This window comes from Ursus maritimus, unplaced genomic scaffold, assembly GCF_017311325.1.
Source record: "Ursus maritimus isolate PB19 unplaced genomic scaffold, ASM1731132v1 scaffold_2, whole genome shotgun sequence".
Lineage (NCBI taxonomy): Eukaryota > Metazoa > Chordata > Mammalia > Carnivora > Ursidae > Ursus > Ursus maritimus.
The window spans coordinates 63,385,957-63,411,810 of NW_024424452.1; the positions used below are offsets into that span (position 1 = coordinate 63,385,957).

The window sequence follows — 25,854 nt, forward strand, 5'->3', positions numbered from 1 at the left end:
ACCCATGGGGCAGGGGCAGGAAATGGATTCAGGGACGTGCCACATGCCTTGCTCTCCAGGTGAACACCCCTGGACAACGTCTAATGTCAGGAAGCCTCAGTTCCCCGAGCAGTTTGTAGAAGGTCTCACGAACCTGGAAATGGGCCTTTCTGAGTGCCCTTGGCAGCAGCACCTGAGACTCAGTGCTCAGAAGTCACTCCTGAAAGGTTTTCAAAGTGTGCTGATTCCCACCAATGGTATCTCATTCACATTTATCAGACTGTGTGAACATGACTCACAGGGAGGCCTCTCTGGGGCAACTTAGTGAAGGGACTCAAAGTAAGTATAATTTTGCCAGAAAATAAATGATGTCAGCTTTCTTATACCAAGAGACCACAACGTGAAAACCTCAATGATTCATTATAAAAATGAAAGGTAAGCTGATGTTCGATCATCCTTTTAAAAAAAAGAAGTCCATTCTTTGAAAAGGAAGCTTCTGTAGGATAGCTTAACTAGATTTCTAGTCTCTATGTCTTATCTTTTACTTCCTCCTGCACCACAAAGTGACCTGACTCCTTATATATTTAAATATTTCTCTCTTTTACCAGGAAATATTTCTTGTTTAGTGTCATGGCAGTAAAATAGTATACCTTCTCACACCACATACGCATATTAAACATCGCAGGGCTTTTCGGTTCCCTGTGAACGACTTCCCAGTGAGTCCCAGCCTACACCCGCGTCCATCTCCACCCCCTTCCTGCACTGTGCTGCGACGCCTTAGTACCTTCAGGGAAACAGTCTTCCTTGTAAAATCACCTGCCGTCTCCCTGCCCAATCTAAGAACAGGTGCCTGACGGTGACTCTGACCAGGCGTTACTGCCGAGTGAAACCCCTCGGGAGTCTTACTCAGAATGGTGCTGCAAAGCCAGAGCCCAAACTCGTGAAACGATACATGGATAGGTCTATAGTGCTTCTTAACAGTTCTTTACAATACAGGTCAATTACAAAACCAGCGTTAATATGGAGACCTTTGTGTGTAATAATATTCTAACTGCAGCGATAAGAGCATGCACACCAGAGTTCATCTGAGTCCACAGATGGGGGGGGGGTGAGGAAGAAGAGGGGGTGGTGGCTGGGGGTGGGGAGAGTGTGGCCTGCTGTGAGCAAGGTCCCCAGGGAAGCCCATTTCGTGATCCCAGTGGCTCAAGTCGTCTTCTCGGGTGTGGGGTTTGCTAGGAGACCCTCCCTGCGTACCGGCTGTCCGAGCCCCGCATCACAGCGGCGCGAGGGCAGCCCTCCCTTCCCCAGGGAACCCCGCAGCTGGAGCGCCCGGGCTCCGCGGGAGAGGCGAGGGCCGCATCCTTCACCTCCCGGGAAAGGGGGGCTGGAGTGTAGGGTGAGGCCGGGGAAAGACTCGCTTTTCCACACGGTGGAAACATCAATGCCCCATCGGCAGCGCAGCCCCGCAAAAGTCCTCTCCGACCTCCGGCTGGCAGGTGGCGGGTTTCCAGCCGCGGCCCTCGGGCGGGAATCGCAGCCGGCGTGGGACGCGCGCGAGGGGCCCGCGGTCGGCCGGGAAAGCCTCGGCGACGCTCCGCTGGTGGCGCGCGTGTGGCAAGGGCGCCGTCCGCCCCAGGAAGCGTGCTGGCTGCGGGGCTGGCCACGGGGCAGCGCGTGCGTGGGCTCAGAGGACGGGGACGAAGGCGGCGGCGGCCCGGGGACCGGCGCGCAGGGCGAGCGGCGTCGCGCCGCAGGTGCTCACTGCTTGTCCGAGTCGCTCAGGTTCACCGACATGCACCGACACTGCTTCACCTTCTGGATCTTTTTGAGTCGGAAGGGAGGGTCCAGGCCAGGGCACTCGAGCTCCACGAGGACGGAGGTGACGCGCTGGGGCTTGCAGAAGGCGCACGACTGGAAGGACTCCTCCTCCTTGCGGACGTGGCGCGGGATGTAGAAGGAGTTGCACTGGCCGTAGCAGAAGCGGTTGAGGATGGTGCGGCTGCGGCAGCCCTCCTCGCTCACCGTCTGCCGCAGCGGCTGCGTCTTGCACCAGTCACTCTTGAGGTACTTGCGCTCGGTGACCACCAGCGCCTCCTGGCTGGACGCCAGCACCTCCTTGATCTGCTGCTGCCATCTCTCCGAGTGGTTGCTGCTGCCGTCCTTGTAGGGCGAGGGGATGGCGCCCGCAGGCCTGTTCTTGCGGGCCTCCGCCACCTTCACCAGCACGGCCACCAGGCACAGGGACAGGGACAGCTTCCAGAACATCCTGCAACGAGAGAAGAGTTAGAGGGCTTGGCTGGGGCGCGCGCGGGCGTGCTGACCTGGGCTCAGGAGGAGGAGCTGCGGGCAGGTGGGGCAGCTGCAGGGGCGAGCGCTTCTGCAGGGATGCTCTCCGAAATACCTCCCCAAAGGCGAGGCGGGGAGCCACAGGGTGAGTATAAAAGAACACAGTTAGAACACAGACCCATGTCGAACAGCTACAGAACTACAAAGCAAGGGTTGCCACGCCGGTTTTCCGCAGTGCCGACAATAGTTAATACATTTTACTGCATTTTCATTTAGTACGGGAGCAGTACTGTCCTACCCACATTACGTGTATACCTCGTTGGATCCTGAAAACAGGTTTAAGTTGGAGGTTATTATACCTACATTACAGTGAAGGAAACTGAGGCACACAGACGCTAGCAATTTGCCCAAGGTCGCACAACCGCTGCGAAATGTCCAGGAGCCAGGCATCTGCCTCCGGAGCCAGCAAAAGTAACCACTAGACACGGACCTGATCAGGAATATTAGCAGAAAGTAAAGGAAAGCTGGGCATGTTCACGAGTTTCTTAAAAATGAATATTAAATTTAGGAATGGACACAGATCAGGAAAAGTCATATTTACACTTCTGGTAATTGTTCGGAATAAAAAAATTACATTTAACATCTGCACAAAGATATTCAAGGTAACCCAAGTGAGTAATGAATTAGAGTCTCGTAGTGGAAACCACTTCCCAGTCGTGAATTAAGAAATTTCCAAGGCTGTGTTAAAATGGCCTTAGACGATGCAGTCGTAACCCACACGAGTAGATGATTCTTCTGTACATTAGGGCCCGTGACCCAAGTGTGCAGGGATGGGCACTAGAGAGAAACTGACTTTGAATCATGTCTTGTAGGAAGGAAGCCAATCTGACTGAAAGATGGACTTCTTTGAAGTTTAATTCCCAGTTTTCATTGCTATATTTCTGTCAGTGCCCTCGAGGGACTGCAATACCCCTCAGCAGACAGGATCCTTGTCTCCTGATGATGGATCTTCACTTATCCTTGTCATCCTCGCCATCATACTCACGTTTATTCGTTGCCTCCCTGGGTATTCTACCACCTGTAGAACTGCATGACACTCCCATCCCTTTAACACATACACACCAAACTGGCACGTAGACATTGAGTACATAGTTCTGTAATGCATACTACAAATTCAGTAGGAAATATATTAACCCCCCTGAACTATTATCAATGTCTTACATATATTTCTGCTAATAATAAATGTTAATATTTATTGGTGTTCAAAACCCATCCCTCTTACAGTTTCCTTTCATGTGTAAACATATCCAAATTCTGTGAAATAAGTATTATTATTTCTCCCATTTTATGGATTAGGAAACCGAGGCATGGAAAGGCTTCATAACTTACCAAGATCAGATGGCCAGAATGTGAAATATTTGAATCCTGGCTCCAGGTGAGTATAGCTATCTTGTTTCTAAAAATATTTGCGTTAAGAGGACACCTGGGTGGCTCAGTCATTAAGCGTCTGCCTTCCGCTCAGGTCATGATTCCGGAGTCCTGGGATCGAGCCCCGCATCAGGCTCCCCGCTCATTGGAGAGTCTGCTTCTCCCTCTGCCTCTGCCTCTGCTCATGATCTCTCTCTCTCTCACTCACTCATGCTCTCTCAAACAAATAATTAAAATCTTTAAAAAAATTGTGTTAAAATATCTATGTTAAAATCTTTCTATATGTCATTATTGTTAGTCTAAGTGTAAACCACAAGAGGCTTTTACAAACCACATAACAGAGAATTCCTTCATTTAGCAAGTTTTGTTGAGTATTTATTCTGGAGCAAACTGTGATAAGCCTTGTGAATTCCAGTCCTTCCCTCAGAGACTAAGAGAAAGTTCTTCCCGTGTCAGATGAGCCCTGACAAGATCTGCTCTCCCTGTTCTCATCTCATGGACCTCCTCATCGACCCTCTCCTACTTGCTCTGCTCCCAGCAACACTGACCACCTTTCTGTTTTCAGAGTGCATGTGGCATTTTCTGCTCTAGGGCCTTATGTCTCTGTCCTTCCCCCAGACAGCGACATGGCGCTCTGCACAGCCTTCAAGTCTTTGCTCAGTTATCGCCACCTCAGTGAGGCCTTCACGGGTAACTTCATCAACACCCTGCCATTCCCTGTGTCCTTCACCCCTGCTTTGTTTTTCTCCCTGGCACTTGGCATCTTATAAGATAGTACCGAATGATCTTACCGATTTCGGTGTTGTCCGACTTCCCCAACCGGAATGTGAGGTCCAAGAAAAAGGACCACCTGCTTACCTATATTGTATGTCCTGCACTCAAACCAGTGCCTGGCACATAGTAGGTACTCAATAAATGTGTGTTGAAGGAAATATGAATACCGTGCGTTTCGGGATGCCGACGATGGTGCTACAGTTTGGAGGCACGATGGCGTAGGTCTGCACAGCCAAGAACATCGGAATCACTGGGATGCTTTAGAATGTAGATTCCTTAACTCCACCCCCAAAACATTCTGAATCAGTGGAGCGGCCGCGGAGTTTGAGATCTGTATTTTAAAGAACTGCTTTGGGTGATTTCTATGGGCCAGTGCCCCAGGGGACAGTGGGGACACAGGAAAAGAGCATCAGCTCCTCCTGGACAGGCAGCAGGACAGCCCCGGGAAGTAACAGCTAACGAGTGTCTTAAACTCCAGATAGGATCCTTCCAGGCAGTGACGCTGCCAGGAGTGCTGAGTTAGGTTAATGTAATGACAAGAGGCAAGAGAAGTAAAAACATTGAGAACAGAGAGGGGAGAAAAGGGAAAGATTTTCTTTTTTTGTAAAAGCATTTTTGTGCAATACAGTTACTGAAATTTTGAGGCCGAATTTTTAAAGAACTTTCCTCATGCCTCCTTCATTCCACACATGAACTGTCCTGTGAAAACGGCCACGCTTCCAGCAGATTCATGGCAAGCACTGAGTATTGGACTCGTTCAACTTACGCAGCTTATTATATTTGCAGAATGATTTGTGATCTCAACAGTCTCTTAAAAAGAAAGCATGTCGGTTCCATTTTAATAATTTCCAAAATCATTAACATTCTGAATAAACACAACCAAAAGTGTGTAAGGCCCAGCCAGGAAAGACTGACAGCGTCAGCCGGGTCTTCCGCCCCCGGTTCCAGGAAGAGCTTCACATGCGTCTTCGAGAGGCTCACAAATGGCATGCTTTCACTCGACAGGTCCTAGCTGTTGTCAGGGACAGCAGAACTAAAACATGTTCCGATCAATTTGGGGCAAAAACTCTTTGATTCTCAGTATTAGATGGGATGATTAACAACATGCATTCTTCGAACGCTTTGGAATATTCTCACAACATCTGGCAATCACCTTGGAAGTTATGCTTCGCGAGAACCTAAGAAGGAAAGCAAACCTCCCGTTTTCAAGACCAGGATGAGAGGCTGATGACATTGCTAGGTGATGGGGGCCAACCCAGGCTCTTCTCCTTCCTTCCCTCCATCTCGTGTCTTTACTCCTTCACACATAGCAACAGGAACATTGGCAAGGATCTGGAATCTCAATGTCAGGGCAGGTGAGGAGGCAAGAAGTATTTGCTGCGGTGACTGTTAGGCTTTTCAGTTCAAGGGCATTAAAGGAACCGAACCAGCTCTTGCTCGCAGCACATTTTCCGCTAGCCCTCAAGTGCGTGAGGTCGTCAGGGGAGAGAATGTGCATGCGTCTTTCTTCAGTTCGCTAACTGTCTCACACACGCTCACTTCACACGCATGTCAGTGGCCCCACCAGGACCTGGATTTAGCAGTCAGAGTTCTGCTTTGCCTTGAATTACCTCACTACTCACAGAAATGGTTCGCATACAATTAACCTCTCAGGAATGTTGCCATCATGGCTGGTATCACAGCACGAACGTTCTTCATTTCACCCTCACATCTTGTGTTCGGCTTGTCTCAGAAGAAACTCGTAAATAAATCCTTTCGGTTTTCTTAACCATCCTTGTGGCCTGACAATGTTGTACATTTGCAAGGGGTGCCGGGACCGTAAATGCTGATACCCTGAGCGGTCTGGGTTGTTCAAAGTGGGTTGTGTAGAGAGAGGGGAAGCAAAAGCACTTTCCTCTTCAGTAATGCCCGGGGCCCTGGCCCTTCTTGGTCTCAGAACAAGGGCCGCACAGGCCAGGACAGCATCTAGGCCGCTAAAGAATAGCTGGCCCCTCCTATCAGTCTTTTCTAGAAGCGTCGAGCGGTTCCGCGAGAGGAACTTGGCTATAATGCTTCCTCATTTCTAGGAAAGGCTGTGGCAGCGCTGACCTCCATGCCGAAAGGTGTACATGATCAAAGGCCAAGGGTTCGGCGAGGCTGGTCGGCTCACTCCCAGAGTGACCGTGTTGGTTTTAGAGGTCCGGTCAAGGCAGGGCAGGGCTGTGCCTGACTGCTGGATGGGATGAGGCTCAGGCATTTTCTGACATCCTTGGCAGGTTGAAGGGAAGCACCCAAGGTTGCATCTGGGCGGGCACATCTGCGATAAGCTTGCTCCCACGGCCCAAGCGAAGACAGAATCCAAATCAAACAGCAAACTCCAAATATAAACCCCCAACAGGGTTAGAATTCGACAATTATTTTGATGAGTTTTACTACTAGAACCTCAGCAGCCAAAGGTCCTTCACCCGTGACACCGAGTCTTGGCTGGGAGGCTGTGGCTGAGCTCTCCAGCTACAGGTGGACGTGCCTCGGCTCGGGGATCACCCTCTCCGCCTACAATCACTTGTCTACCGAAGCCATTGACTTCCAGCAGCTCTGATCTGCAACACGCGACTGCCCGCGGGCCGATCCCCACTTGCACTCTGTTTCAGTAAATAAGGTGACAGTGAGCACAGCCCTTCCAGTTTAGCTGCCTTTTCTTTATGGCTGCGTTTGTGTTACAAAGACAGTGAGTAGTGGGAACAGAGACACAGCCCACGAAGTCAAAAACATTTACTATCTGGCCTTTCGCAGAAAAAGTCTGCCAAATCCTATTCCTAACATCCTCTCCCACTCGGTCATTGCTTCCCTTTCCCTCTGTGCTCTTTCGCTAGAGAAGTAGCTTTGAATTTTAGAATTTCTGTCTATGAAACATTTCAAACATAGAGCAAGCTAGAACATACAATAAACCCTATCAGCCCTCCACCAAGATTAAAACAATATTAATATTTCCTATCTTTCTCTCGCAATCTCTTTCAATTTTGAAAGCAATAAAACAAGATAGGTAAAGCCGAAGTTTTGTTCTCGCAGCCTTCTGCTGTCACTGAGACGACCAGCGTCCTGAGGTTGCCTGTGTCATCCCTGCTAGTGCTTGCCCGTGTTTCCTGTGTGCGAAATACACGGTCATGCTAGCGTGCGTGCGTTCGACCTCACGTGTAGATAGCCCTACGCTCTTCTTGAGCAGCTTCTGCATTCCACAGCAGGTGCTTGAGATTTTTAGGGTCTGTTCATCTCCACTGCTGAATCCGAAAGCGTAGTGTATACATTCCCCTTCCTGGGGGCAGTGAAGTCTCCGCGTTGTCACTGTTACCAGCAGTGCTATCCTCAACAGTCGTGTGTGTGTATTTACACCCACGTGTTAGAGGTTTACTCGCGGAGACACCGAGCAGTGGAAATGCTGCCTCGCACGGTATGTGCCACTCGAGCTCGACGAAGTCTTGCTAAGTTACTTTCCAAATGCTTGTACCAGTGTCCCCTGCCCCGAGTGATGCTGAGCCCTTGCTGCCACACACACCTGCTAACACTCGCTGTTACCAGGTGCATGACGTTTTGCCCATCCGAAGAATTTGAAATGGCATCATATTATGATTATTTTAGTTTGCACCCTTCTGATTACAAGGGAGTTGGTCACCAGGCTCAAATACTGTAGTCATACACTGAACTTATTATAAGTAAAAGAGAGAGATTAAAACATTAGGAAAGGAAAAATAAGAAGTAGTGACTATAAATCTTCTGAACTGTCATGAGAAGAATAGGAAGTGGCTTGCAATTTCAGAGGAGAACGATCAGGGCATCTCACATGACTCAGAAGTTTGAAATCCGAATGGACTCATTTACTTTCCCAAGTGACATCGCCTGAGTGGGACACTGAGTATCATTTTGTTCCAGGAGAAGTTTAATTTCGCCTGGAAAAATTATATTATGTTTTTAAAAAAAGTTTTCAACCAAAGAAGAAACGATACTATCATTACTTACTTTGACTTCTGGATAGCAAGTGTATCATTTAAGAATTTGTAATCAGAGTTCTTAATCTTTGAAACAATAGCTGGGATAAACTCAGTCTGGGAAATGTAACACTGAGGCAAGATGGCAGCAAAGCATTAAATTAAATAAGAAAATGGATGGGAACGCTCTCTGAACATGGTAAGTTTATACACACAGGGTTGCTTTTCTCAAGAGAAGAGCCACTTGGGAATGAGAGTGAGAACATGGCTTCTGGGCCTGGAGCTGCCCATCTCGTGACCCTGTGTGACTCACTCCTAAGCTTCCCTGGGTCCCCCTCTGTAAAACGGTGTTAATGGTACTTGCCACCCCCATTCCACATTGCTGTTACGAGGAATGCGGTGCTGAGATATAGTCCAAGCGCTCTCTGAGCGAAAAGAACCATGAGTTTTATTTGAAAGGAAGGAAGAAATTATGAGCAATCCATTAAGGATTTTATAGCCAGTGACATTGTTCTCTGCAGCCATTAGGCAGAACTATTATTATTATTATTATTATTATTATTATTATTATTATTATTTGCAGATGAAGATTTTAGGCTGTGCTCAAGGGACCAGCCGCACTCAGTGATTCTGCACTCTTCAGCCTCGTTCCTCAAGTCTTCCCAGGGCAGCCTTGTGTGTTCAGGGTGATCGTCTAAAACAAAAAGCTTCCACTTCTCTGACAGCAGCGTATAGGTCTTCCGTCTGTGTATTCATGAAAATCAGAGGCGCCTGTCTAAAATGCATGATCGCAGTCGAAAGCATCCCGCCCATGAGCCCCAGCCACACTCTCCACTTGAAGCTACTTGTGTGACAGTGGGTAGCGATGGGACGTTGCATGCAGGAAAGCCTGACCAAACTGTGTACCCCCTTTTCACTTCCTCTGGAATTCACCACAACAGTATTTTTATTCTTTTTCTTTAGTCTTTAGGTGTCTTTGGTCACTTTTACTGGTTTTTCTTTCTCTGGCTTCCTGGTTAGTGTTCCCCAAGGATTGTTCCATAACCCTGTTTTCTCCTTCCTCACATTCCTACTAAGAATTTCATCTGAGCCAAGACTTTAGCCACCAGTTGCTTTCTGCTCGTGACTCCCAGACTCTATACCCAAGTGCCTACCAAACATTCCCTGGATGCCCTATGGACACCCCAAATTTTATATGTTCCAAATCTCATCTGTTTTTTCACTCAGCTCCTCTTCTGAAAGTTACTATCTCAGTGAAGAGCACAACATTTATCCTTTCCCCGGGGCCGGAGAGCTGAGAGTTAGGGAGGGTCCGAGTTGATTTACTGCTGAGAGCCAATGTCCTCAATCTTGCTAATAGAAGCACAATGTCGTTCAGGTAGCGGAGTCCAGGTTCCTCATGGAGGAACTCCATACCATGGAGTACGGCGGTGATAGGCCCAAGTCAGTGACTAACACGATGTAAGAAACAGCCTCCTGGGAAAGATTTTTACTCCCTGTCACAGCCACCAGGCGGGTACAGCATGTCGAACCATTGCAATATAAAGCACAAAATGGAAAGCCACTGGATTCTTGATTACGTTGGTAAGCCATTGAATTAACCATCCCTAGAACTGCTTCTCCCTGGACTTCAACGTTGTCAGTTAAAAAACTCCTCAGGATCTAAATCCTTTTATTTGGGTATGGAGAATATCCAAACCTATCTTCTCACATATTAAATCCATTAACGAGACCTTATTGTCTTTCTTGCCTCACTGTCAAACCTCGCCATTACTCCTTTGGTTTGGGCCCCCATCACCTGAATATTACACCAGTCTCTTCACTGGCCTCCCTGCCTCCAGCCTCACACTCACATCCACCTTCCGGGCTCCTATCAGAGAGAACACCCTAACATGCAGATCTGTCTCTGTTAGCCCTTTCGGGTTTCCCTTTTCAGATTTCCCATCATGACAAGTTCAAAGTCTTTGGACAGTGTCTAAGCTTCCGTGACCTTTGTCCCCTCTAGTGTCATCATGTTATCCCCTCACGATATCACGTCATGCTTGAAACACACACAGTTGCGTGTCCTGCCACACTGCAAGGTTGTTTTCCACCTGCAAACACCTGCAGTTATTTCTTTTGCCTGAAATACTGTTCCTTTAACCACTGGTGGGCATTGAAGTTTCATTCCAATTCCACTGCCTTTGTGACACACCCGTGCTTCCCGCCCTCATCATCTCTGCCGTCGTCGCACCTGCTTTCACCACGACCAACGGGCCGCTATGCGGCTGAGGGCCGCGCATTCCCCACTGGCGTGTGTGTTATCGGAAACCGTGACAGTTAATCTTTGTTTCCCTACTGACTTGTGGTCGGTCTACAGAATAGTTTTAAACGCTTATTTATGTATGAATGAATGAAAGATTGAATGATTACATAGGTTTTAGCCACATTGGTCTAGAGGAGAGTGTTTTTATTTTGAAAAACAGAAGAACGTGAAGCTGGGTTCGCTCTTCAGGAGCAACGATGCTTGTTACGCCAGCCTTTAATCATAATGGTTGAATGCACATCAAGCTATCACAATCAGATATCAACATAACTATTAAAAGTGGAATAATTTTTTTAACAATCTAGTAGACTGTTGCCTCTGATTCAGTAGTAATACTTTTGCAGCTCCTTATCCTCCTTTTATTTCAAACCGTTGTCCACCTCTCTTTGCTCTCTCTGACCCTGACCAGAAGTTCTTTGTCATGTCTCACCTTCCAGCTGGCACAGGTCCAGTCCTGGGGGTTACAGAAAAGCTTTCCGAGGGGTATCGTTCAAAGGTAGTTTTAGATGAAGCAATATTCAAATCCTCAACCCCCATTTGTTCCTTCTCTTCTAAGAGATCTGCCCAAGAAGTTGTCTTTACACTAAAGGTGTCTGTAGTGTCCAGGCAAGTCCTCCCTTCCTGCCTCTATCAGTCTCCCTTCCCCTACTTGGTAAAAGGAAGGGACAGTTCTCATCCACCCTACTTCTACTGGGCTGTCTTGCCTGGGGTATAAGTAAGGTTCCAGGGCACCAAAGGAAAGGACAATTCTAAATATTAGAACTCTCCCTAAAAAGTAAATTTTAATAAATCCTTCTTCATGTCAGTTTTTTTCCCCAGTAATTTGCTTTAAATCAACACTGAAGGAAGATCTAAATGGTCAGGTGATATATCACCAAAAATAATTTTTTGATGATGAATATTATGTGATTATTTACATGCAAGTAAGTCTGAAATGTTTTAAGAAATTGAGACATTGCTTTTAGAAAGCACATTTCTATTACAACCTATTTTTGTGGACACATTTACTTAGTATATATTATATACAAAATACAATCATACACATATACACATGTATACTGCATGGTAGAAATTCTCTGCTGAATCTTGTTTCCTCCTGGCAATAACTAGCATTTATTCATGAAAATATAAACAACAGTAAATCTCTGTGTATGGGACATCTTTTTAAGAGAGGTAAATAATTAAAATTTACCTTTTTGTATTTAATAATTACTAAATTTATGACTTATTAATGCTATTTTGATCAAATACTATTCTAAACTCTAATGAGCAATCAGCAAGAAACATTAAATATTTAAAGCTTATAGCAACAGGATTAAAATTTGCATATAGACTTTTGGTCACAGAAAAGAGTGATGAGGTAAAAAAAAAGACTTTCAGGGGCACCTGTGTGGCTCAGTCGGTTAAGCATCCTACTCTTTTTAATGTCTCCAAAGGAATCTAAATACCATAATAGCTAAATACCTAGCCGTATTTTATGCCCACTATTACACATTAAAAAAAATACATGTAGAAACACTTCTTGAAAGGAAATGTTACATTACTTTTTCCTTGAATTCCTATTTCTTTCTAGTTCTCCCCCACAGAATTTATCCTATTATGACAGGTTTTGGGTTTGAAGGCTTTTTTCTTTTTAAAGATTTTATTTATTTCTTTATTTGAGAGAGAGAGCCTGTGAGTGCATGTGGGACGGAGGGGCAGTGGGGGGGGGGAGATAAGGAGAGGGAGAGAATCTCAAAAAATTTACACTGACAAGATTTTCAAAACTTTAATTACGAGTATAAGAAGGGATGGGGAACTGTTTCAGGAACTGTTCTACATATATTTTTTTAAATGTGTAATAATGGGCATAAAATATAGCTATGATATTTAGCTATTATGATAGATTCCTCTGGAGACATTAAAGAGTATTGTAACTGTCTTATTTTAAAATATCAGTGTTGCGACACTCTTTCAGTGATATTCATTACAAATTTGTATGCCAGTTAAAGAGTTTGTGAGGTTATAAAGATTTAGAACTAAAAATGTTTACAGACTAGTACACTAAGTATATTATTATATTACTATTTCTAAACGGGAGAATTGTGTTAACAATACCAGGCAGGCAAGAATACTTCATCCTTGAATTCTCTGGTACATAAAAATTTTGTGTCCCCAAGTAACTGTTATGAAGAAAGATCTCAGACTTTCTTTCTCTCCTATTCATGTACTCATGTCTCCCAAATTCTGCAACCTCTGTTTTCTGACAGTTTTTCAAAACACTCCGTTGGCTAATGGGTCCATAGAGGACTGGAAAGTCCCATATTAAGTAATTTAATTGAAACAAGAAGTCTGGTTCGGTTGGTGTTAAGTCTTATGTACCCTGCCTTTTTCCTGTTAGCTCCTATTGACAACTGATGTGAATTCAGACAAATTAAAGGGTAAATTCAAGGCTCTTGACCAAAGAAAACAAACATAACCAGAGACAACCAGGAGACTTATGCCAATGGACATGAAGTCATGGAAAAAGTAAAAAAAAATTAAAAAATTAAAAAATGTCAACTTATTTAAAATGAATCCTAATACTCGATACCTAAACCCATCTCTATTTATACACCTATAACAGCAATACTTTTACTAATCCTGGAAGCCTTAAGTGGTTTGTTCATTCATTCCACATGCTCTATGAACCTCCCTAGGGGTTGGGATACAAAGATGAATAAGATATCTATATCATGCCAGAAACAAGATAAATCAACAAAAAGTGACATTAACGCTGGAAGTAGGAGACTGGTGAGCTGTTGGAGTAATCCGTGAAAGAAACAATGTAGGGTGTAACTAAGGGACAATGGGAATAGAAGAGAAGGAAATGTGTTGGGTACTTAGGCTCTAACATGTTGAAGTGATTGAATGGACGTATGGATGAGGGAGACTGGGAAACGCGGGTATCTGCCCCAGGCGACAGGAAGCCAGGGACCAGGCTGGCTTTCCCATGGTGGAGAACAGGAGACGAAGAGCTGGCTGGCAGAGGCAGGGAAGTCTCCACACCCAGGAAAGCTGTCGGCACAAGATGTGCCTCACAGGGTTGATCTGAAGGGATGTCCTTGTGTGGAGGTAGTAAGATCATTCAGGGGTAGAGCCAGAGGAGAAGTGGGCTGTGGGTGGAACTCTGGGGACATAAGCTTTTCTAGGAACTGAGGAAAGGAACCCTACGAAGGAGGCCAAGGGAGAGCAGAGATAGCCAGACCGTAAGAAGTCGGGGGGGGGATGGGCACGTGTCTGCCGGACTGAAGGTCCACCAGTCTTGGGCACAGGAGTGTTAGAGACAGAGTGCGGTGAGAGAGATTGCAGAGGGGAGAGAGTGAAGATAATATGTAATGGATTCTGATTCTCATACTTTAAAATGTTGGTAAGCAGTAATTATCTAGCCTTCCAAATATTTAACAATTTACTCTGAGTGAAGTCAAAGGACCAGCTGGAAAGGACAGAAAGTACTTTCTGAACCACAAGATCACTAACCCAAGCGATATCAGCCCGAACAGCTGAGCAAAATGAAGCAAGGGCCGGGCTGATGCCTGGGCTTGAAGCTCTGGGTACTCTTTCTGAGATTTCCCTTGATTTTCAAATAATTAATCTTCTCCCCGAAACACCTACGCTACTAGTCCTCTGCAATGGAAAATTCCATCAGAGGAGAGATCAAGGCTATTTTAATCACTACCATATCCCTGGAACTTAGCCCAGGTCCTGGTGTATAGAAAATGACCAATCAATATTTATTGACTAAATGAACAAATATCTAATATTTTAGAAAAATTACAGATGTCATAATTGCTAGTATTCAAATAGCCAGAATACAACAGAGAAAAAGGAAAGGAAAGCCTAAGGGATTAGGAATCAGTCCTTTGCCTTTTACTTGGGAAATAAAGTCACTCCAAGTGTGTCATTCATGCAGCAAATATTTACTGAATGCACATGTGCTCATGATATGTTTGGTGTCCATTCTGCTTTTTATAACTCTCTGTTTAGATCTTTCCTCGGATCAGCCTAATTATAAATAATGTAAATAAAAAGGACCCTTACTGAACTTTTGAAGTAATTCTAGGGAATGTTTCTTGTTAACATCAAATAGAGCCAGTTATACCTTAAGCCAAGCTTATCGAATATTTTCTAGTGTATTGTTTCCAAACACAAGGATCGGCACATTTTTCTACAGAGCAAGTTCTATTAACAATATCTACTATTTCTTTCAATATAGGACTCTTTTTAATAAGTGGTCCTCAAATTTCATTATGAACGAGACACACATGGGAACTTGTTAAAATGCAGATCTCAGGACCCTATACTGTCGGAGTTCTGGTTCCCAAGATTTGGGCTGGAACCTGGAGAGTGGCATTTATAATAAGCATTCCATGTTCTGAAAAACACAGCCTAAATTAGTTGTCTAAAATAAAATTATCTGGGCTCTGGTCCACTGCCCAGGGCAAACTTCATTAATTATATCCTCATTAATAAGGACCAGGGACTAATCCAGTGATACGTAGCAATCAGTGTTAAAGTTAATTGAAATTTAGATGTAACATCTCTTCTTTCTGTGAGCAATTTCCCCATGTTTAGAGTAGAGGACTTCTTTCATGGTTTGTGACAGGAAGATGTGAGGGAGATGATTTGCAAGTAATTGTGATGTATGTTTCCACTTAGGATGCCTTTCTTCTCCAGCCTGTGTGTGCTGTCGCTTCAGCAGCTCTGTGGATCTCGGTGTTGGGAGAGATCCCTGCACGGGGCCCTGGGGAGAGGGTCTGCCCCAGGGACCTGCCCCTGCGACTCAGGTGAGGTGGAGGTTGGCAGTCACATACACGCAGAAGCCTGCCCAGGGACCAGCTTCTCTGTTCTCATGACCGGCCTCCCCTTCTCTCCTTCCACTTCTCCATGAAGTCGGGGGCTCTTAAAGGCAACACATGTGGCGTGGGAGCTTAAAGAGCTAAAGAGAACCCATAGCAGGCATCAGTCGTGGTGAAAGGGGCCACATAAAGAAATCTGTATATTTAATATGAAGAAAATCATAGGTATTTGGTAGAGACATGAGATTTCCTTCTGGGGTAATGAAAATGTTTTGAAACTAGATGGAGCCTGTGTTTGCACAACTTTGTGAATGTACTAAAATGTCATTGAATTGTGCACTTTAAAATAGTTAATTTTATGGTATGTGAGTTTTGTCTTAATTTTAAAAAGCAGCAGAGACATTAACATAAAACTATTTTTTGAACAAAATTCTGTTTATGGTTAAAATCTAAATCAGTAAAAATCAACCATTATTTTCAAAAACAAAAACAAAAAAGTACACGGATCGATTCATAGCACATGAAATGCTTTCCCTCTGAGAACACATGTAATAAAAGTTCTGTGACTGTCCTTCAAGGACGTCGTTGGGTGAGCAGTGGCCATATGTATGACCCAAGTTAACTTGCTTTTCTTTTTAAAAACTTAATCTTTTTGTCTTTAAAATAATAATTCCATTTGGTTGCAATATTCTGTTTGCGATTTGTAGAAAATTTGGAGAATTCAGAAAACATGGAAGAGAAATATAAGTTTCAATGGCTATATAATCTTCTAACACATCTGAGGGTTCAATGCACTTAATTATTCTTCCGTTTAGCTGGTGTCCCAACTTTCAGCTTTACAAGTCACACCGCTATAAACACCTGTGTATGTGAATTTTGGAGTATCACATTAACATAGCTTTCTAGAAATAACATTACTTTATCACAAAGAGACCTCTGGATTCTAAGATTTAATGGGTTTGAATATTTGTTTAGGAAATCCAGTGTCTTTGATCTGGGGACAGATGGGTGAGATTACTGCTATAAGTCCTGCTAAGAATAGGCATGGAAACTGAGTTCAGAACTCCTGACAAGCAAAAGAACCCAGAAGAGATAGGGGCTGAACAGAAGCAGAAGAACGACCTGTGACTGGTAGTCTATCTTCTCAGTTTACTGTGTCAGGGGATTTTAAATACAACAGCAAATTTTGAAGTTCCAGTACAAGGGAATAGTGGCAGACAAACATTAGTTGGGGCAGATTGTCTTTAACTAAATACTAGAGAAGAATTTGCTGGTGAAGAATAAAGGAAATATGGGAGTAGAGCATCAGTATGAAACATCTATATGTGTGTTTAATAAATATCGGGTAATAAAAGGAGTCTTGACATCAAATGAGACAACACCCTATATTAAAATAAATATAAAATATTAAAAAAATGATTTTCTGGATAGCTCAGTAACAGGTTAGTAGAATAATTATGGAAGTTATGGGTAAAATTTCCTCCTGTTTTCTTCCTATTAGGGCCTTTTTCCTCTTTTCACAATTAATTATGGATAAGTTTTGATTGTAAAGTGTGGTTCCCTGATTAGTACCATCTCTATCACCTGGGAATGTTTTAGAAATCGCTTCTCCCTCCGTCCTCCAGATCTACTGAATCAGAGACTCCAGAGAGGAGATGGGATGTGTGGGGGGTCCAACACTCTGCATTTTAATAAGCCTTGCTGATGATTCTGGCTTTTTGTACATCGGCTTTCTGTTACAAAACTTACCGGTAGAGGGCTTTAATGATAAGAATTTTTAATAATTGATGAAATTACTTTGCTCCTTGCTAATTGTAGTATATTTCTTACTTCCTTGACATATTGATTTAAAAAGCAGTATAAGCTCTGTATATAAAAACTGTCTTAATCATTCCTTATAAAGTTTTCATCTACAATACTTAGTAAAATACTCACTAAGATATTCATCTAAAATTCATAGTTCATTTGTTGTTTCATTATCCCACTTTTCCTGGAAGTCACATTTTAGTGAGGGTGCACAGTAAGTGTTATAAAACTAAGCTATTTTCAGATAGCAGGAGGTGCTCTGAAGAACAAAAGTCCAAGATGATGGGAGAAAAAATGATTTGGCTGGGGTGTCATTAGATTGCGTGGTTAGTTAGGGAAGGCTTTACTGAGGAGGATAAACAACCTGAGATCTCAATACCAAGAATGAATGACACTCATCTTTCTGGAAAGAGGTAAAAGCTAACACAGGAATGACCAGAAGTGAGGACAACTTATATGTTCTTGCAAGAGAAAGGCCAGGGAGGCTAGTGATTCGTGAGCTGGGGGACAGTACCAAGACATGGGGGAGAGGCAGGGGGGATCAGATCATATATGGTCTTGTGGACTAAAATGAATGTTTGGGCCTTATTATATGTTCAATGAGAAGCCAGCACAGGGTTTAAAGTAGCAAAGTAGTATGATCTAATTTCATGTCTTAAAAACCTTAGCACTCTTACTGCTCTGTGAAGAAAGGAGATGATATTGGTGAGAAAGCAAGTGGAAGACCATATAGGAGGCTACTGGAATAATCTAGATAAGAAATAATGGTGGTGGAGAAAAAGAGAAGGAAATAACTCTAAGACATATTTCAAGGATAAAAACAATGTAACATATATTTGGTTAGATTTGAGAGTGAAGTAAATTTTTTGAAATAAGAAAGGTTTAAGACAGAAATCAAGGATCTAGTTTTGGCCAAGTGAAGCGAGATGTCTATTAGATATCCAAGTGGAAAGGATCAGTTAAGTTGTTAATATGAGTCTAAAAGTGACAGTTTGAGGGGAGAGGTGACAGTGGGAGAAAGATGGTGTTTAAAGCCAGGGACACAGACAGGCATATTTAGGTAGACACTAGAGAGGAATGAGTGCCGGGAACAGCTCTGGGGCCCTCCTGCCTTAAAAAGTTATGCAGAGAAGGAGGAACCAGCAAAGAGGATTGAAATGGAGCAGCCGGCGGTGAATAAAGTAAAGGAGGAGACAATGTCTCATAAGCCAAGAGAAGATGTTTCAAGGAGTGGTAGGGTCTTTGGAATGCTGCTGCGATCGAGTAGGTGAAAGTTCAGAAAAAAACTGGCCCATGGATGTGGCAATACGGAGGCCACTGTCAAGTGAACGAGACCCATCCCAGTGGACAAGCTTTAAAAGGAAGCCACATTCAGTAGGGATGAGGTGAGAATGGGAGATGAGGAAATAGAAACAGCGACCACAGGAACTGCGCTGCGCATGCGCACGGTGGAAGGACATGGTGGCTGGAATGGCGAGGGGGCCGACTGTGAGGTTACAGAAAGGTTATGGTTATCTCAGTGTATGTGGCCTGCCGTGGCGCTTTTAGGGTTGTTCTTTACTGAAATGACAACACAGGACTCCAACAAATCCTATAAATCCTCAACATATATCATACTCTTACAAGTCCAGTCAACGGAACTGTAACTTTTTCTCCACTCACAGTTTTATTTATTAAAGGCTTTTTATTAAGTGGGTCTATTAGTCCAATGTCTTTTTGCCTCACTTTCCCTCCCCATAATTTAAAATATTAATTTCTGTTACTTCCCACCCCTTGATGAGGTTAAAAGACATTAGAATAAGATAATATCTCGGAAGTACTTTAAGTCTCTTGGAGGTACTCTGTATCAGTAAGGCTTTTATTATTTTTCCTCATTTACTCATTTCCTTTCTCTCTCTGGGAGGGCACTTTTGAGATTATACGAGGTTGGGATTTATGAGTTAAACAACACAAATACTTAACAACACAAGTACTAGCACTTAAAGAAAAAGGGATAGGGGTCATTGCATAATATTGTAAATTTCGGGACTAACAATTTTGTTTTGTGGGTTTTCTTCCCGAGGCTGTGTTCCAGAGAGGGCAATAAAGGGTAAAACTCATTAGTGCATCATTATCTTTTGTCTGAAGGAAACAATGTGGGGTTTCTGGGCAGCCCACTTGGTGTTTGCATTGGTCCTGGATGTATTTCAAACCAACTATATTGTTTGAACAATTCCCCCTCTTAAACATGAAAAAGACCACCACCAAACCACAGAGTTGATGCTAAATTACTAGGTGATGACTCTTCTGGCTCCTAAAGGTTTCTAGATCTCAGTCACTGAAATCATGGATCTTTCTTCTAATGAGAAAGATCTAAGCCTTTATGGTAGACCTCCCATGCAGTCCCCCCACTCCTGCCCCCAGTGTGCTCCATGGACTTCTGAGAAGTTTGGTTTAGAATCAAGGTCATTGAGTTCTCTCCAAGCCTGACTCTTAATAGCAATTCTTTGGAAACTGTGAAGTATTTCCAGGTCAAATCTGCAAATTTACAATTATCAGCAATTGTATAATCAGTCAATATGTTTGATAATGAAAATCCAATCTGTTTTCTCTTTATCAAAATGAGGCATTAAATGGACAGTGGTGATTTTATTTTTATTCTGTTGTTCACTAAATTTACTTATCTTCCCTAGGGATTTCATTAGACTTTATTTTTATTTCTATATTTTTAAGTGGTGATATGAGAAGAGCATTTATGAAGAAACTGAGAAAATCCATTGGGGGACATCTGGGAAGAAATCCTTTTCATAGGGATTTCCATTAAATACAGTACCATATACTGTGTCTCCAAAAAGATTTATTGTTGACTTGTTTGTTTGATTTATTGAATGATCAATTGATCTGTTTGCTTATTGTTTGATTTGTTTCTTGTAAACATACTCTAGATTTAAGCAAAAACAAAAAAAAATCAATTGTGTAGCTCCTGGTTTATATTACTTTCCAATATGCAAGAGTTTCAAGGTTTTAATATGGGAGAGGTAGAAAACTATAGAAACGGGAGTGTCATCATACAGTGACTGAGCCTCAAACCTGTGCTTGAATTGTGGGTTTTATTTTTGTTCTTATAATGATTAGTGTCAGTATGATCCAGCGATGCATACGTGAGAAATGACGGTTAACAGCACTGACTGGAGTTGTCCTTGAACCAGACTGCTGGGTTTGCAACCCCACGTCCAACACTTTCCATGGGCAAAAACTGGAGCAAGTTTTGTACTCTCCTTGTACTGTGGTTTCCTGATCTACGACCAGATAAGAAAACTGAAACTCCATCATTATTAAGAGCCAGGCTTCAAATTTACATCTGACAAAAAGTTCCTTGCTTTTCCTATATATATCCCAATTATTCAAAAATTAAAAACCCCCTTACCTTTTTTATAATCTAATAATGTGCCTTTCTAATTACAACACTTAAATATCCAAAGAAAACCATAAAATGATATTTAAAAATGGAAACAATCAATCATGCCATTTTGAAATTCTTAGTAAATTTTGTACAAGGAGCCCCATATTTTTAAATTTTCTCTAGGCGTTCACACTTTGAGGCACAGAATTCACGACTGTCTGCTCCAAGCCTCTCCTGGCCATCCTGTATTTCTGAGGGGATTGAGTATTCTAGCACATTTATCATCTGCTGCTGCCCATTCTTGGGCCCTTGGTTAACAATGGATAGCAACTCTTCTTCAAGATAAGTTCTTTGATTCCTCTTTAATTATGAATTTGTTGAAAAAAAATTTAAGAGTTGGAAATACTGCATTATAGCCAAGAAAATCCATAGTGCCGGCAGAAAATAGGAGTCCTGGGGCGCCTGGGTTACGCAGTCGTTAGGCGTCTGCCTTCGGCTCAGGGCGTGATCCTGGCATTCTGGGATCGAATCCCACATCGGGCTCCTCCGCTGGGAGCCTGCTTCTTCCTCTCCCACTCCCCTGCTGTGTTCCCTCTCTCACAGCCTGTCTCCCTCTGTCACATAAATAAATAAAAGCGTTAATTAAAAAAAAAAAAAGAAAAAAGAAAATAGGAGTCCTGTGACATAGACCCACAACAGAAACCCTTACCTTTCAAACACCCAAATCCTATTAGCATCACGCAAAGACATTTTAGAGATGCCAGGATAGTGTAGGTGGGAACTTATGAAGCAGCAGATTTTGTTATTTCTGTTCATTGTTATCAGTGTTATTTCTCTTCACTTTCACAGTCTTTTTGGGGTTTTTTTCCCAATATTTTTTGAAGATTTTATTTATTTATTTGAGAGAGAGAAAGCGAGAGAAAGACACCAACCACAGAGGGAGAGGGAGAAGCAGGCTTCCCGCTGAGCAGGGAGCCCGATGCAAGGCTTGACCCCAGGACCCTGAGATCATGACCTGAACTGAAGGCAGCTGCTTAACCGACTGAGCTCCCAGGCGCCCAACTTTCACAGTCTTAAGAACAAAATATCATCATTCTTGCAAATCATGCCTGTTAAACTCCTTTCATGTAAAGGAAAGAGTTGGTCTTCACGTATCTAAAGGTATCAGTTTTTCCCAATTAATTCAGGATGTAACTGACCTGCTTGTGCTTTTCAAAGGAATATATATTTTGGAAGGCAAGGGAGTAGTGAGATTCTGGTGCAGAAATGAAAACTGCAGTTCTGAAATGTTATCTATCTAATTCTGCCCTTAGAGGGGCAGGGCTAATGAACTCATGGTAAAAAAATAAAAAATTTCCCTGCTAAATGTACTTGCTTTTTCTCTAAAGGATGGGAAACAATTGTGAACAGAAAATATGTCCTCGTTAGTCTATATTATGTGGAAAGAAATGTGTCCTCACCTTTTTTCACGTTTTAACTGTTAATTCTTCCCATGTCTGAAGGTCAAAGCAGACTATTAAAGCCTAAGAACTGCTGGATTTGCTGTCTAGATGAATTCATAAGAAAAGCTAACTCCATTTGAAAATTATGTTTTGATCAAAGGAGTCTATCTCATTCGGAAACATCCACTTCTCAAAAAGAAACATCCTTCTGTGTACCAACATGTTTCACTCTGACCCTGCCCCCAAATTTGTGCTTTTGGTCAAAAGAGGCTTTTTTAAAAAAAACTTCATGGATGGCTTGTCATTACTGGACACTAATTGGAAAACAAAATCTCTCAAAGTACATATTGTCTTTATGTAAGGACAGCAAGTTTTTATTTCTTGATTAATTTGTTTCTTGAAAGAATGTCAGTGAGTTCTAAAGACCAGTGTTCTTGTGGGTTTTTCAGAGTGCGTTAAATTGCTGTTGTTGTTGATGGTGTTTTGCTTTTTCAAGTTTCCTGCATTTTGGGAAGGAAGAAAGCTGACTGCCAGCTTCAAGGGGTAAGAGTCTTGTAAGAAACCAAATTTTGGTAATGGATTCATTTTAAATACTTATTTAAATATTCAAATATCCATCTTAAATATTATTAATATTATTGATATTTAAATATTATTAATATTCATTTGAATATTATTTAAATAAATATTCATCTAAATAAATATTTGTTTAAATATTAGGCTAACGGTTTGTAACTGCATGAAAGATTCTTGCAATGTACTCTTTTAAAAAGCAGGGTTTTTTTTTTTTTAAGATTTTATTTATTTATTCGACAGAGATAGAGACAGCCAGTGAGAGAGGGAACACAGCAGGGGAAGTGGGAGAGGAAGAAGCAGGCTCATAGCAGAGGAGCCTGATGTGGGGCTGGATCCCACAGCGCAGGGATCACGCCCTGAGCCGAAGGCAGACGATTAACCACTGTGCCACCCAGGCGCCCCAGTTAAAAAGCAGGTATTTTTGGAAATTGAAGGATCAACCCCTAAGTTTTCCAAATGTACATTTCACATATTAGTTTACATGAAAAACAGAGGTTAATGATGTGTATAAGGTCATTTGCTCATACACTCAATGCTCTTAGATAGGGGATATAATCGTAATTGGTATTTTTTTCTCTCCCTGCCCATAATAATAGCTTTTTTGCTAGTGCTGCTGTTTGGACTGATCCTTCTATCATAATTCTCTTCTAGCTTCTTCATTTTTTTCTTTTTCTCTCTTTTCTTTCTTAGTTATCATCTTTATTTTCTCACTTTCTTATTTTTCCTGGTAACAGGATGTAGCTTATATGACCGCCATTTCCAAAAATAAAATTGCTTTATTTTCATTGGTAAACCAATTAATCATACTAAATTTCTATATTTATTTTTAGACTCTAGGTCAAGACAAACTGAAAATTAGCATACATGTATTCACGTAAAACTTATTTTTAAAAAAATCTGAAGCCATATTTGTATCAATAGAGATGAAGTGTTCTTTCTTCCTTTACCTTGTTATTTCTCTTGGTCTCCTAAAGTTAATCCGTAGTGTTTGTCTCATATGTTCTGGGAACAGAAAGACACACTTCTTGTTCTCAATAACATAATCAATATATGGAAATAAATTTTAAGGCAAAATGAGAAAGACTTAAAAATGCTGTATGAAAAGGTCATCAACAGGTAGTCAGAAGTTGCTCTCTCACTTAGAAAAGCCAGCTCAAACTCACCTACTCCAGAAAACATTTTTTGTGTATATCCCAAGCTCATGGTTCTCCCTCTCTCCTTTTCTGGGGGGTAGGGGGACAGCTTATCAATATTTTCACATTTTCCTTGTGCTCAATGTTTCTAATTTGTTCTTAAAGTCTTTGAGTATGGGTATCATGTCTTAAGATTGCAATGGGCCCTAGTGGTCTTCTTGTCCATTCTTCAAATCCAGGAACCCAAGCTGCGGAATACGCAGCTTGCTCTTGACTCTTATCACAAAACGGCGACTGCTGGGTGAGACCCTGGGACAGAGTGGAATGGACACTGCTTGCAGATAGGCTTCAAGGGACAGCTATGAAGCAGATGTTTCATAGAGTGTTTTTTTCCATCTAGATTATAAATTCATTGACAGCAGGAAATTTTTTTCACGTATATTTATCTTTTTAAAGGTTTTCATGGTATAATATTTTGTATTAGTGGACAAAAGAAAAAAAAGTCTTTTTTTTTTTTTGTGGCCCATTTGAACTAACAATCTGGTTCAGCATTCTTTCATACTTTTTGGAAAGCAGAAAAAGTAGATTAAAGTACCCAAATAAACTCCTAATATAATTATAGTTTGGGTAAGCTTTTTTTTTTTTTTTTTTGATCCCATTAAATTCTATCTTTGAGTCCCTTACTCTCTTCTGGTTTTTCTGCTCTGAGTTACAAAGGCTTCATATTTTCCTAATCCTGTCTTGTGAGTGATGGTAGCAGCTTATAAATGTCATTAGTATGTTCTTGCTTACGGTTTCTAATTTTTGCATATTTTAAATATGAAACAGGAAAAGACAGTAAGAATCCCAAAGGAAGCCCAAATGGCAGGGTACTATTGACATCTGTCAGGATATTATCTACTTGCAGTGGAGAGCTTTCTTCCGTTCTCTCACACTGTGCGTAAGATGGCCAACTCTTTGTCCCTTTACGGAGATAGATATGTATATATTTCCTTCGTCATGGAAAGCCGTCAATGTACTCTGGGCAGGGTCCTACCTTGATTGCGATGAATGCTTTACCTTGACAAAGCAGCTTCAGAACAGTGGTAATCAAGTGGGAGGGTAGAGAGTTAATGGTAAATACAATTTTACCACCTTTCTGTCAGCATCGAGTGGGACATGGAGCAGGAATGACTAATAAAAATTTACAGTAGATTTAGGAAATGATTCCAGAGAAATTTTTTGAGGTCCTTTGACCTCTAAAGGCACTGTTGTCAGGAATTCTAATCAAAAGGCACCTCTGGCCTATCAGTTCCCTTGTATAGGAGTGTTTGTTCTGCCCCTGAGAAAACATTGACTTACACATGTGTAACTTCTAGTAATTGAGGTTCCAGTTTTCTCTGGTGTTTGCTAAGATGAAAGCCTGTTTGGTCCGATACAATACACTGTAACTTCATTCTCTTATTTTACTCTATTGTTTGAAGAACCTTTCCAGGAGAGAACACTCCATCTATGCTGAAACAATCAATATATATGTCCTTGAACTTATCAAAAGGACAAGAGGCCACAGGGAAAAACACAAAGGAGTAAAATCAAAGATTTTTCTTCCCAACCTCGACAGACTTTTTTTTTTTTGAAGATTCAACGACTTAAAAAAAAAAGCAGTACTATTTATTTATTTTTGAATAAATAGTATATGTACATGTAGGTACAAAATGGAATACAATGGAAAGTTTCCATCCATCCCTGCTAATAGTCATGTAATATAATCAGTCTCTGATCATTATTCTAGAGCAGGGTTTCTTTTTCCTGGCACGATTGACATTTTAGACTAGATAATTCTATGCTGGGGGAGGCTATCCTATATAGCGTAAGATGTTTAATAGCATCTCTGGCTTCTACCCATTGGATACCAGTGGCAGCCCTTCTCTGCCTCTCAGACATGACACCAAAAATGTCCCCCAAATAGTCCCAAATGTTCTCTG

The 25,854-nt window shown here is 42.3% G+C and overlaps 1 protein-coding gene across 1 annotated transcript; it reads right to left on the reverse strand.

Annotated features, from left to right (window-relative positions):
* Nucleotides 1–20: 20 nt before the first annotated feature.
* LOC103668912 (gremlin-2) lies at nucleotides 21–2,245 on the reverse strand. The gene has a single exon (XM_040636048.1). It carries the CDS (start codon nucleotides 2,242–2,244, stop codon nucleotides 1,738–1,740), a length of 507 nt encoding a protein of 168 aa, XP_040491982.1. The 5' UTR covers nucleotide 2,245; the 3' UTR covers nucleotides 21–1,737.
* Between the last annotated feature and the right edge of the window lie 23,609 nt (nucleotides 2,246–25,854).